The following is a 13,413-nucleotide window of genomic DNA, read 5'->3' on the forward strand; positions in this document are numbered from 1 at the left end:
ACACTGCTGAGAGGATCACTCCCAACACTCCTGGTCCTTTACACCATCCGCCTCACCCGCAAAGCATTGAGCATTGTGGGTGACCCCTCCCACCCCTCCAACAGCCTCTTCACCCTCCTGCCCTCAGGGAGAAGGTTTTGCAGCCTGAGGTCGAGCACCACCCGACTAAAGAACAGTTTTTTCCACCAGGCTGTCAGGATGCTGAACTCTCTCCCCTCCCTCCCTCCTCTCTCCCCTGCCCCCATTGGACCTGGACTTTAACACCCCACACACACGCACATCCAGCACCAGACATTTTTTTTTAACGCTGCTATGGACAGGCTTTGCACTACTGTTCATTATTTTATTTTATTGTAATATATTCATCTTCATCTTTTTTTCATTGAAGTGACTATATTTTATATTGATTGTTGTTTGCTGTGCCTTTTTAATTTTAACTTAATTTAATGCACTTTATTCCTCGGGATTGTGGGAAACGGTATTTCGATTTTCTGTCTGTGTAAACTAACTGGAAATTGACAATTAAGTTGACTTTGACTGATTGACTGATAAAAGTGACACAACTGAAACAAACCATTATGCTCTTAGTAATTGGTTTTAAACATAGAAACATAGAAAATATGTGCAGGAGGAGGCCATTCTGCCCTTCGAGCCAGCACCACCATTCATTGTGATCGTGGCTGATCATCTACAATCAATACCCCGTGCCTGCCTTCTCCCCATATCCCTTGATTCCACTAGTTCCTAGAGCTCTATCTAACTCTCTCTTAAATCCATCCAGTGATTTGGCCTCCACTGCCCTCTGTGGCAGAGAATTCCACAAATTCACAACTCACTGGGTGAAAAAGTACCTTCTCACCTCAGTTTTAAATGGCCTCCCCTTTATTCTAAGACTGTAGCCCCTGGTTCTGGACTCCTCCAACATTGGGAACATTTTTCCTGCCTCTAGCTTGTCCAGTCCTTTTATAATTTTATGTCTCTGTAAGATTCCCTCTCATCCTTCTAAACTCCAGTGAATACAAACCTAGTCTTTTCAATCTTTCCTCATATGACAGTCCCGCCATCCCAGGGATCAATCGATCAATCTCGTGAACCCATGCTGCACTGCCTCAATTACAAGGATATCCTTCCTCAAATTAGGAGACCAAAACTGTACACAATACTCCAGATGTGGTCTTACCAGGGCCCTATACAACTGCAGAAGAACCTCTTTACTCCTATACTGAAATCCTCTCGTTATGAAGGCCAACATGCCAGTCAACCCCAAAGATTGGAAATGGGAAGACAAGGAGCGAAAGAGGGAGATGGAAATGCAGAGAGGATCATGAGGATTTGTTCTGAGGGCCCATCCACTCGGTCTGGAGTCTGGATCAGATTCAGCCAGTTATGTTGACTGCAGGCTGGGGGTTGGTTTGATCTGCTGGCAGTTGATGGGGCACTGACTTAGACTGGCTTCAGATATGGGGAAATCTCTTGGTATTGGGTCGGCATCTGAATTTGAACCCAAAAATGAGCTAAGCCTCATCAGGTCATCTGAAACTAACTCCAGAGAGGTCACAACCACCCAATGCTGGTGGGGAGCAAGTGACAGTCAAAACTAGTAGTGTCGGAAGGAACTGCAGATGCTGGTTTAAACCAAAGATTGACACAAAAAACTGGAGTAACTCAGCGGGTCAGGTGACACTTCGGCCCAAGACCCTTTCTCTGACTGAGAGTCAGGGGAGAGGGAAATGAGAGATATTGTCGGTGGTATAGAGAGATATTGACGGTGGTATAGAGAGATATAGAACAAATGAATGAAAGATATTCAAAAATTAACAATAATCAAGGAAATGCTCCATTGTTAGCTGTGGGCTTGGTGATAAAGAGTTACAGACAATGAAACTCAGCAGCTCGACAGTGAAACTAGTACACCGACAAGGGTGGGGGAGGGATGGAGAGAAAGCGTATGCAAGGGTTATTTGAAGTTAGATAAAAAATCAATATTCATATCGCTGGGATAAACCAATAATTTATTGTGTTATTGTATATTTGTATATTTGTTGCGGTATGGTGTTAATGTGCCTCTAAAGCTGCAGCAAGTAAGGATTTAATTGTTCTATGCCGGTGAATTTGATCATTAAACATTCTTGACTCCTAAGGTCATAAGTCATAAGGTCATAAGTGATAGGAGTAGAATTAGGCCATTCAGCCCATCAAGTCTACTCTGCCATTCAATCATGGGTGATCTACCTCTCCCTCCTATCCCCACTCTCCTGCCATCTTCCCACTACCTCTGACACCTGTACGAATCAAAAATCTATCTATCTCTGCCTTAAAAATATCTACTGACTTGGCCTCCATAGCCTTCTGTGGCAAAAAAATCCACAGATTCACCACCCTCTGACTAAAGAATTTCTCCTCATCTCCTTCCGAAAAGAACATCCTTTAATTCTAAGGACCTCTTGTCCTAGACTCTCCCACTAGTGGAAACATCCTCTCCAAATCCACTCTATCCAAGCCTTTTACTATTCTGTATATTTGATATGTGACTCTTGATCGCTTTGCTCAAATGACCAAGCAAGCTACACAGTTTCTCTTGCTGCTTTTTACCCCCACCTTTTGAGCAACTGCAACCTGTGAAGTTGTAGGTTTTCAATCCCAACTATCTAGAGAATCTTGGATAAGATTCGGTATCATTCTCATTTTAATATCATTCACTGTTCCTAGGTTCAGTACTTTGCAGTATGTACCACATTATGTACAGGGTGTAATTTGTCAAAAGCTGTTGCCAGCTCATGTTGAAAATCACAGGCACAGTTTTTGAAGAGCTACCAGCATCCAACATTTGTCTAAGCAGGATTTTCAGTGCAGAGTCTCGTGAAACCACTCCTGTATTGCACATCATAACTGTTACAGAAACATTGAAATGGTGTGATTTCTTAAGAGGAATGCAATAATGAATGTGAAATCTATGATGAATTTAGGTTACTTTTATATCAAACCATTTAATGTTAACAATGTATCTTTAGTACTTTAACAAATGTAAAACAAATGTAGCACCATCTCTTTTTTAAAGACTGGGAACTATTAAATGCATAATTTTTTTTCACCAGGTGCGAGATCAAGAATTTCCATACCGACGTAACTTAGCACGGGTCATAGTAAATGTAGCTGATGCCAATGATCACGCTCCTTACTTCACTAGTGCTGTGTATGAGGGTTCCGTTTTTGAATCTGCTGCTTTTGGTTCTGCAGTACTGCAGGTTACAGCTCTGGACAAAGATAAAGGTCAAAACGCAGAACTGTTGTACAGTATTGAAGCAGGTGAGTGTGGATCAAAGGAAGTAGCATTTATAAGTAGAAAATATGCACAGTGAAAACATATTTGTAAGGACAAGGCAATCTCATGTGTCGAACGTTAGAGCTATTATATTGTGCTAAAAAGATAAACATGGTTGAACTCAACAAGCCACGTCTGCTACCAACTACACAGAGAATGCTCAAGAGGCAGTAATTTTATTTCTTAGATGATAAATTTTCACAGCAAATTGATTTGAAGAATATTTACTGCTCAATTAACTTATGAGATAATTCTTTTTCTTAGATTTGTCTTTTATGAGTTTTTTTTCCCTGAACAGCACATTAAGCAAAGCTAATGTATTTTTAGCCTAGTCAAGTTTTCATTAAATTAGTTAAAATTCAAGCATTTATTTTTGAGTGCAACAGGCTCATGAGTTACCTTATTGAGGTGTCAAATAGATATCAAATTTATTTTTAACCCCACTGTTCAGTGTGAAAGTCTGGCCTGATTTGATGACTTCCCAAAGTGTTGCACCTCACATTTATCGGAATTAAACTTAATTTCTCATTCCTCAACCCTCTTGCCCATCAGAATCAAGATTCTGCTGTAATTCTTGATAACCATCTTCACTGTCTACGATGTCACCTATTTTATCATTTGCAAACTTACTAATCATGCTTGTTCATTCTCATCAAATTCATTGATACAGATGACAAACAGCAATGGGCCCAACATCAATCCATGAGGCACACTAGTCACAGACCGGTCTGAAAGGCAACCTTCTACCAGTACCCTCTGCCATGAAGCCAACTCTGTATCCAGTTAGTTCGCTCTTCCTGGATCTCATGCAATCTATAGGGTTAAAGGTCTGGAGGAAATTTTTAGGGACAGGGAGAGAGAAAACCTCAAAATACATTGCAAGGGTGAAAATTTTAAGTCATTTTCAAAGTAATTTAACTTCGAATTAGTGCAGTGCAGATTTTCAACCATAGGAATGAAGGGAGTTTGAAATGGTCAGACCACAAGCAGCAATGTTTTGGATACTTTTGAATCTGTATAAAATAAAACAAGGAAAGTCAGCCCCAAATACGTTAGAAGAATCAAGTTTAGCGGCAATTAAAGGAAAGTTTGAGCTGATGTGGTTTTGAGTCATGTCATGTCAAGTCAATTCTCGTGTCATCAAGAATATATATTCTGAGGTCCATTTAATTATCAACATTTCATTAGATTCCCCCCTTCCACTTCATCCCCCTCCCCATTATTTGCCGGTAGCAACAAAAAGAATGTTTTTGATATTGTAAACATTTTTCTGTTTCAGGCAACAATGACAATGTCTTTAAAATTGAACCAGTTTTGGGAATTATCATTGTTTCAAAAGAACTTGACCTTGCATCCCTTGGCCATTATGTTCTGACTGTTAAAGCAACTGATCGAGGAATACCATCTCTCTCTGCGACTGTGATTGTACGTATAACATTGACTTTCTCGGACAACGCACAACCCCAGTTCCATCAGAAAGAATACATGATTGAAATGAATGAAAACGCCAGCCCTGGGACCTCAGTGGTTATGGTCTCCGCTGTGAGTCAATCAACAGTAGTTTATGAGATAAAAACTGGAAATCTGGAGAGTGTTTTTGCAATAAACCCTTATTCGGGTGTCATTAGTATTCAGAAAACTCTTGATTATGAACAAATTTCTTCTTATCAGCTGATTGTGCAAGCAACCAATATGGCAGGAATGTCCTCGAACATTACAGTTAGTATTCATGTTGTCGATCAAAATGACAATCCTCCAATCTTCCTTCATTCCCAATACTCAGGTAGCATTAGTGAGGCTGCTCCAGTCAACAGTGCTGTTTTAATCTCCGTCAACAATCCTCTTGTTATAAGAGCCAGCGATGCTGATTGCAACCAGAATTCATTGCTTGTCTACCAAATTGTTGAATCCACAGCAAAGACATATTTTTCGGTTGATTCCAGCACAGGGGCAATCCGGACCATCGCAAACCTTGATCATGAAACAATTCCGATATTTCATTTCCAAGTGCAGGTCAGAGACAGTGGAAATCCGCAGCTCATGGCCGAATCTCCAGCTGATGTGACAATTCATGTGACTGATATCAACGACTCACCCCCAATGTTCAGCCAGGAAGTATATGAAACCATTCTTCTCCTGCCAACATATATTGGCGTTGAGGTTCTCACTGTGTCAGCCACTGACCCCGACTTCGAAGTAATATCAGAACTAACTTATACATTAACGGATGGAAATTCAGCAAATTGTTTTTTGATTGACCTAAGGAGTGGAATAATCACTGTAAGGAATCAAACCCTTACTGGCGAAGTCTACCACCTTACTGCTCGTGTATCTGACGGGAAGTACAGCAGCACAGCAACGGTAAAAATAAAAGTGAAAGTCGCTCTTGACAGTGGTCTTCAGTTCACTCAAAGTTTCTATTCAGCTTCTATCTTGGAAAACAGCACAGAGGCAAAGAAAGTGGCTGTGGTAAATGCCGTGGGGAACCGGCTTAATGAGCCCTTGAAATACAGAATATTGAATCCTGGTGACAAGTTTACAATTAAATCCACCTCAGGAATTGTACAAACGATGCCTGTGTCTTTTGACAGGGAGGAGCAAGAATTTTATGAGTTAGTGGTGGAAGCGAGCCGTGAGCATGATCCCTGGTGTGTGGCGCGGGTGGTCATTCGGGTGCAGGTAGAAGATATCAATGACAATCCACCTGTGTTTGTAGGCCTCCCCTACTATGCTGCAGTTCAAGTCGATGCAGAGCCAGGAGCACGAATATACCACGTCACCGCTGTGGATTGTGATAAGGGGAAAAATGGAGAGGTCACTTACTTCCTTGAAGAAGGACATGGTCACTTTGAGATTGACCAGCATACTGGCATTGTTACACTGAAAGAACCATTTGAATCTGACGTATCCAGTGTTGAGTACAATGTCATTGTCATTGCAACAGATGGCGGTTCTCCTTCGCTTTCCACACATGTAGAACTGCCAATCACGGTGATTAATAAAGCTATGCCCGTCTTTGCAAAACCATTTTATGTAAAAACAGTAAATGAAGACATACAGCCACACACCCCCATCCTCAGCATTAATGCAACTAGTCCTGAAGGTCAGAGCCTAATATATACAATTACGGATGGAAATCCCCTAAACCAGTTTAATATAAATTTTTATACAGGAGTGATTGGTGTCATTCATCCACTTGATTATGAGACGAGATCCAGCTATAAAATGATGGTTAAAGCGACAGATTCTCTCACAGGCGCCCAGGCAGAGGTGACAGTAGATATATCAGTAGGAGATGTTAATGATAACCCTCCAATTTTTGAGCAAAGTGTATACGAAGCAACCCTCTCTGAATCCTCAATGGTTGGAACACCCGTGTTGCAGGTTATTGCTACAGATGCAGACTCTGAAAACAGTAGAATACTACACTATCAGATCGTTCAGGACAATTTAAACAGCACAGATTACTTTCATATAGATAGCACAAGCGGGTTGATTCTAACATCCCGCATGTTGGACTATGAGTTAATTCAGGAATATAATTTTATAGCTCGAGCAATAGACAATGGCATCCCATCAATGAGCAGTGATGTCCCTGTAACGGTTCATGTAACTGATATGAATGACAGCCCTCCGGTATTTAACCAGCTTCTCTACGAATCCTATGTGAACGAACTTGCTCCACGCGGTCATTTTGTAACCTGCGTGCAGGCATCCGATGCAGACAGCTCCGACGCGGACAGATTAGAATACAGCATCCTGTCTGGCAATGACCATATGCACTTTGTCATGAACAACAAGAGAGGCATCATCACACTTTCCAATCATCGCAAACAAAGAATGGATCCTGTGTATAACCTGAACGTCTCTGTGTCTGACGGCATTTTCACCAGCACTGCTCAAGTGCACATCAGAGTGCTCGGTGCCAACTTATACAGTCCAGTCTTTTCGAGCAATCTTTACGTGGTGGAATTGAGAGAAAACTCTGCCATTGGGAGCAAGGTGGTACAGGCAACAGCCACTGACGCCGATTCTGGAGACTACGGAAATATTAACTATCACATAGTGAATGACTTTGCAAGAAATCGATTCTCGATTGATTCTTCAGGGATAATTATTATAACAGAAAAGCTAAACAGGGAACTGGATTTGGAAAGTAATATTGACATTATGGTAATGGCTGTGGATGGTGGTGGGAGATCTGCATTCTGCACTGTGAGGGTCATACTGGTGGATGAGAATGACAATGCTCCTCAATTCATGGCCCTAGAATACAGGGCAAGTGTTAAGGCTGATGTGGCAAAAGGCTTGTTGATCATCCAAGTCGAAGCTTTTGATCCAGATGAAGGAGCAAATGCTAAAATCTTGTATTCACTGTACAATGAAGATTCAGACTATGTAACTAGTGCAATAGACATTGACCAGGAAACTGGATGGATTGTCACAAAGGGAAATCTTGACCATTTGAAAAATACAATTCTCTCTTTTTTCGTGAAAGCCTCAGATGGAGGTGTTCCTGTGAGGAGTGTTCTGGTTCCCGTATACTTTCATGTACTTTCTCCCAAAACAGACCTTCCAGCCTTTCTGCAACATCAATATTCGTTTATGCTGCCAGAAGATGCCCCTATAGGAGGTACGGTTGGCACCATCCAGGTTTTGCCACAACAAACTGTCCTCTTCAATACGATTAATGGCGGATTATCAAAAAATAACCAAGATGCAGTGTTTGTTATAGATTCACACTCTGGGGTGTTAAAATTGGACAAGAAACTTGATTACGAAACAAATCCTTTTTATGAGTTTTTGGTTACAGTCACCGTTAATAATGGTAGAACCGATATCATTTTGACAACAGTTGTCAAAATTGAAGTGAGGGATTTGAATGACAACGAGCCTGTTTTTCAGACCGATCCATACGAGGCTGTAATAATGGAAGGAATGCCAATCGGAACTAAAGTGATCCAAGTCCAAGCAGTCGATGAAGATACAGGAGCCAATGGACATGTCACCTATAGTATTTTGCCAGCTACTCAGATGGAACTCGAAGATATAATGGATATATTTGCCATTGACACCAACAGTGGCTGGATTAGGACACTTAAAGATCTTGATCATGAAAAGCAGCCGTCCTACGCATTCACTGTGGTAGCCTTGGACCATGGTGAGATTGTGCCCCTGTCTTCAACAGCAATAGTCCAAGTAACTGTCACGGACATAAATGACAATTCTCCAAATTTTGTGAATGAGATATATCGGGGATCTGTGAGAGAGAGCGATTCACCAGGAGAGGTTGTTGCCGTGCTCAGTACAAGGGATGATGACACATCTGAAATCAATCGTCAAGTTAGCTATCATATTACAGGTAAGAAGAACTCAATACACTGAAGTGCATGCAATTAAAACTACACAATATGGATTATTCTGGGGTTTGTCAAGATAAACCAAGTTTGATGAATGGTAGCAAGGTTACCAGATCACTGATTATGAGGGAAATTATTTAACTAATTAACAAATAATTGATTTTGCCACCTGTATATTTGTAAATTTGGACAATATTTATAGTGCAGAGTTGCAAAGTGGATACTTGAAAATTCATTATTGACAAGTAAATGAACATTTTACACAAGTTTTATTAATACCATCATGATTTATATTTTGAGTATACTGTTCAAATTCATATCTGTTTGGTCTTGCGAATTAACTAATAAATTATTGTTGTCAGATGAGCAATTTAGATTTATGTAAAATTGTAAATTTTATGTTGACTATACAGATATTTTATCTGACCGTTACAACAAATACATATGGTTTAATTAGACTACTATTAAGATTTTACTCTTGAAATATTTTTCTGGGAATTATAAAGCAGGAGGTGATAAAAAAAATTATGTGGCATTATAATTAATTTAATTTACTGCAGAGGACAAAATAGCAATGCTTTGAAATTGAAATGTAAGGTATATGAATTTGCATCTGAATTATGAGCCTGAACAGTTCACTTGACTCTTCATGCCTCCACTGCCATTTAATAAGATCAAGACTGATCTCATTGAGATTCCCATCTCTTCCAAGGACATTTCACTCCTTGCTTAACAAGAAGCTACCTTGCATTGCCCCTCTGAGAAAATTAGTTCCAAGGACTCTTAAACCTATGAAAGTAAGTTTTGTCTACTTTGTCTTAAATGGACAAAGGTTATTTTTAAACAGTCCGATTAGATTGGAAAATAGCATATATAACTCTTTTATTCAAAAAGGGAGATATGAAAACCACATGCAGCTTAATATTTGTCATAGGAAAAAAATATCTATACTGTAAATGGATCGATTGTAATCATATATTGTCATTCTGCTGACTGGTTAGCAGGCAACAAAAAGCTACACAATGTACCTCAGTACCTGTGACAATAAACTAAACTAAACTGAACTGAACTGAACTGAGAACCAGTCACCACAGGTGTCATGTCAAAACAATGAGAAACATATCAAGGTAATCTTATAGTTAATGTGGTTTTGTGAAAGGGAAACCCCATTTGGCCACTTTATCAACATTGCGTGAAGAAGCAGTTTGTGCTGTGGGTAAAGGGGAAGCAATGTAAAAGCAGGGTAGATGTGTATTATACGTAATGTTGGAGAATGCATTTAAAGTAATGCCACACTTTAAGGGGCATACTGGAAAATAAAAGCTCTTTGTGTAACAAAAACTGTGAATAGTTATATCACAGTTATATTTTCAGGAAATGAAGCGGAAGGAATATTTTGAATCTGTTGGCAAAATGCAATGAGTAGTGTGTCATAACAATGGTGCTGGGGTCTCTACTTTTACCATGTACAGACAAGGCTTGGATGAAGGCAATGCCCCTATGGTTACTAACTTTGCTGATCAGGTAAAGATAGGTAGGATGGCAATGGGAAGGAGACTGTAGGACGGAACTGTAAATGCTGACATACATCAGAGATAAACACAAAATGCTGAAGTGATTCAGCGTGGCAGGCAGCATCACTGGATAGAAGGAATGGGGGATGTTTTAGATCGTCCGTTTTGTCTGAAGAAGGGACTCGACCTGAAACGTCACCCATCCATCTATCCATTGATGTTGCCTATCCCACTCAGTTACTCCAGCATTTTATGTCTATCTTGGGGGGGAAAGTAGGTTGTGAAGAAGCAGATAAAGATGTTGTTAAAGGATACAGACAATTTTGCAAACATAATATTGGTGCAGTAAACCGTCTCTGAATTCTTTCAAACACATTAACATCCTCTCTTAAATGAGTAGACAAATACTGTACACAGAACTCCAGACATAGTCTTGCCATTGTTCTATGTAATGAAGCATAGAATCTTGAATTTTCTATTCACTCCTTCCAACAATTATTGATAACTTTATTTTTGGTTTTAATGACTTGGAATATCTGCTTATTTGCCCTTTCTGAATCATACACTCAGATGTTTCTACACCTCAGAGCTTTGCAGTCTTTCACAATGCTTTTATTTATTTCATCCCATTCTACTCAATTTGACTAAACCTTGTTTACCCGCTCCAAGAGTCAAGAGTGGTTAGTTGTCATATGGACCCACAACAAAAAAATGAGATTCTTAACTTAATGCATTAACACAGATAAATATATAATATTCAGAAATAAAGTGAGTGATACTAGGTGCCCACAGTAGCACAAAAAACAAAGTCTGTTGTGCAACCAAAGACACAGACTACAGCAGATCATGGCTGATGAGGTTAGTGTTGTACAATGTTCAAGAGCATGATGGTTGTTGGGAAGAAGTTGTTCTTGAACCTGATGGTCACGGTTTTCAGATAACCTCTCAAGTTTAATCTATATCAATTTGTCGATATTTTATTTGTTCTTGACCACTTATTTTCCTATCCTTGTGTCAGAAGTATGTTTAACAACTAAAATCATCCATCATTTATATAATTAATTTAAGTTGCAGCCCCATGTGGCACAAAACTTGTTACATCTTTTCAACGAGAAGACGACCCATTTATGCCTCCTTTTTGTTTCCTTTTAGCCAGCCAGTCAATATTTAACCTCCTAAATCACAGCTTTGACCTTTCGTGTTATTTTTCTCATTCATAAGAAAAGTATACGTTATTACTAATGGTGGGATGATGTTGAAAGTGGTGATCCCACCACCAGTCGCATCTTCCCATCCCCACCCCTTTCCACCTGCTGCAGAGATGCTCCGTCCACAACTCCTTGGTTTACTCATCCTTTACCACATCCTCCCCAGGTACTTTCCCCTGCAACTGCACCTGTTCCTAGGAATCCTTCCTCATATCCATCCAGCGATACCAGCAGTCCTGGCAGGTGAATCAGAGGTTCACGTGCACCTCCTCTAACGTCATCCACTGCATCCAGTGATCCTGATGTGGCATCTTTTACTTTAGCGAGCCCTCGTGTAGCCCTCAGCAAACCTTTCACCAAATACATGCGCTTTGGTCCGCGAAGGACTACTTGGTCTCCCAGTTGCCTACCATTTTAACTCTCCTTCCCATTGCCATATTGACCTTTCCGTCCTGGAACTTCTCCATTACCAGAGTGAGGCCACATGCAAACTGGAGGAACAGCACCTTATATTCCACTTGAAAACAAAATACTCCAGCATTTTGTGTCTATGGTTGAAAATCATTGTGAGTTTAAAAAAAGAATGGGTATTGCACTAATGTTGATGTCAGGTTGGGGGAGTTTTGCACCTGATTAATGTGTCTGGGGTGGATGAAAATGTCTCTGGAAAGGCAGAAGTTGCATTTCCCTTCTATTATAATGAGGCCCAAACACGGTCCTAATTCAGCTTGCTCCATGTCAAGCATAAATTGCAACTGCACAGCATAGCTTTTTTTCAGCAGTTTTTAAGTCCCTGGCTCCTTCAAAGAAACCAAATAGCCCTTTGTTTTTTGTGCTTTATGGTTCCATGCGGATGAGAATAATTGGCCTGCAAACAGAAATTGATGTTACATCTTCCCTCTGCACCAAATTCAGCCATCTGTGCAGAAATCTGAAAGTACTTTGGCAGTGGCATTCTATTCACTGCTGTTTTATTTAAACTTCGTAAAAGTGCACTTCAGTGAAGATCTACTACTCTGACCTCATTTGGAATTTGAGAGCAAATTAATGCACTAATCCTTAAATAAAGAGGGAATGCAGTTCAGGGTCACCCATGAAGACAACACTTGAGTCTTTATGTGGCATGTGTATTTGAGTAGGTCTGAATTATATCACAAACAGTAAAATTGATGAAATCTCAGCTTATGTGTAAGATTAAATTGTCCGATAGAGAATTTTGATTCTGCCACTGGAGAAATATTCTTATGCAGAACAATCACTGATGAGGTTGTTAAAAACTGAGAGCATCTAGTGCTCGGATGCCACCGTCTGCTATTGTTTCTCCCCTGTGACTGAACTATACAGTGTCAATGCACTGAGGGTAATATTTTGAAGTATTTCAGTTGAACGCCTTTAAAAAATCATTAAGCATTAATTGAGCTTCATCAAAATTATAGCTTTTCTTATTTCATATAGAGGTAATTTTACTGTTCCTTGGAAACTGAAAGATACTTCATTTAGTAACTTGATATTGCTGCCTTGACACTCTTTGGGGTCTTGGCAAAATGCCATCTACATACTAAAACTCATGTTTGTTTGTTTGTTTGTTCCTGAACAACAGCCAAAACGGTACACGATAGCATGACAATTGTAGGCCCACCTTACTCACCGTCGCCCCTTTGGTGCTAATGAAAGAAGTTTCATTGAAATCGGTGTTATATTTTTAGTTATTCACATTTTAAAGTTTAAATCTATCTTCTAGGGAGGGAGGGAGGGGGTGGAGGGAGGGGGGGGGGAGGGAGGGAGGGAGGATAAGGGGGGTTGAGGGGGATGGAGTATGGGGGAGGGGGAGCGGAGGGGGGGGGAGGGGGGGAGGAGAGGGTGTTGCAGGAGAGGTTTGGGCCCAACGGGTCCACTTGGTCTAGTTATAAATAAAATTATGGGATATATTTTGGTAATAGACATGAGGGTTTGAAGTACAACAGTGCCAGAAAAAGCATATTAAAACTTGGTAGGTGTGGGAGAGAGTG

The 13,413-nt window shown here is 40.3% G+C and overlaps 1 protein-coding gene across 8 annotated transcripts in view; it reads left to right on the plus strand.

The window, feature by feature from the left end:
- The window catches only part of LOC144595325 (protocadherin Fat 3-like), a 588,884-nt gene that overhangs the window by 473,569 nt on the left and 101,902 nt on the right, over positions 1 to 13,413 (plus strand). For all 8 annotated transcript variants that reach the window (XM_078402696.1, XM_078402698.1, XM_078402695.1 and 5 more), the window contains 2 exons: positions 3,096 to 3,306; positions 4,602 to 8,684. In XM_078402696.1, coding sequence (XP_078258822.1) covers positions 3,096 to 3,306; positions 4,602 to 8,684 — 4,294 coding nt within the window. The remainder of the gene's footprint in view (positions 1 to 3,095; positions 3,307 to 4,601; positions 8,685 to 13,413) is intronic.

This window comes from Rhinoraja longicauda, chromosome 7 (genome assembly GCF_053455715.1).
Source record: "Rhinoraja longicauda isolate Sanriku21f chromosome 7, sRhiLon1.1, whole genome shotgun sequence".
In the NCBI taxonomy this organism is placed as follows: Eukaryota; Metazoa; Chordata; class Chondrichthyes; order Rajiformes; family Arhynchobatidae; genus Rhinoraja; species Rhinoraja longicauda.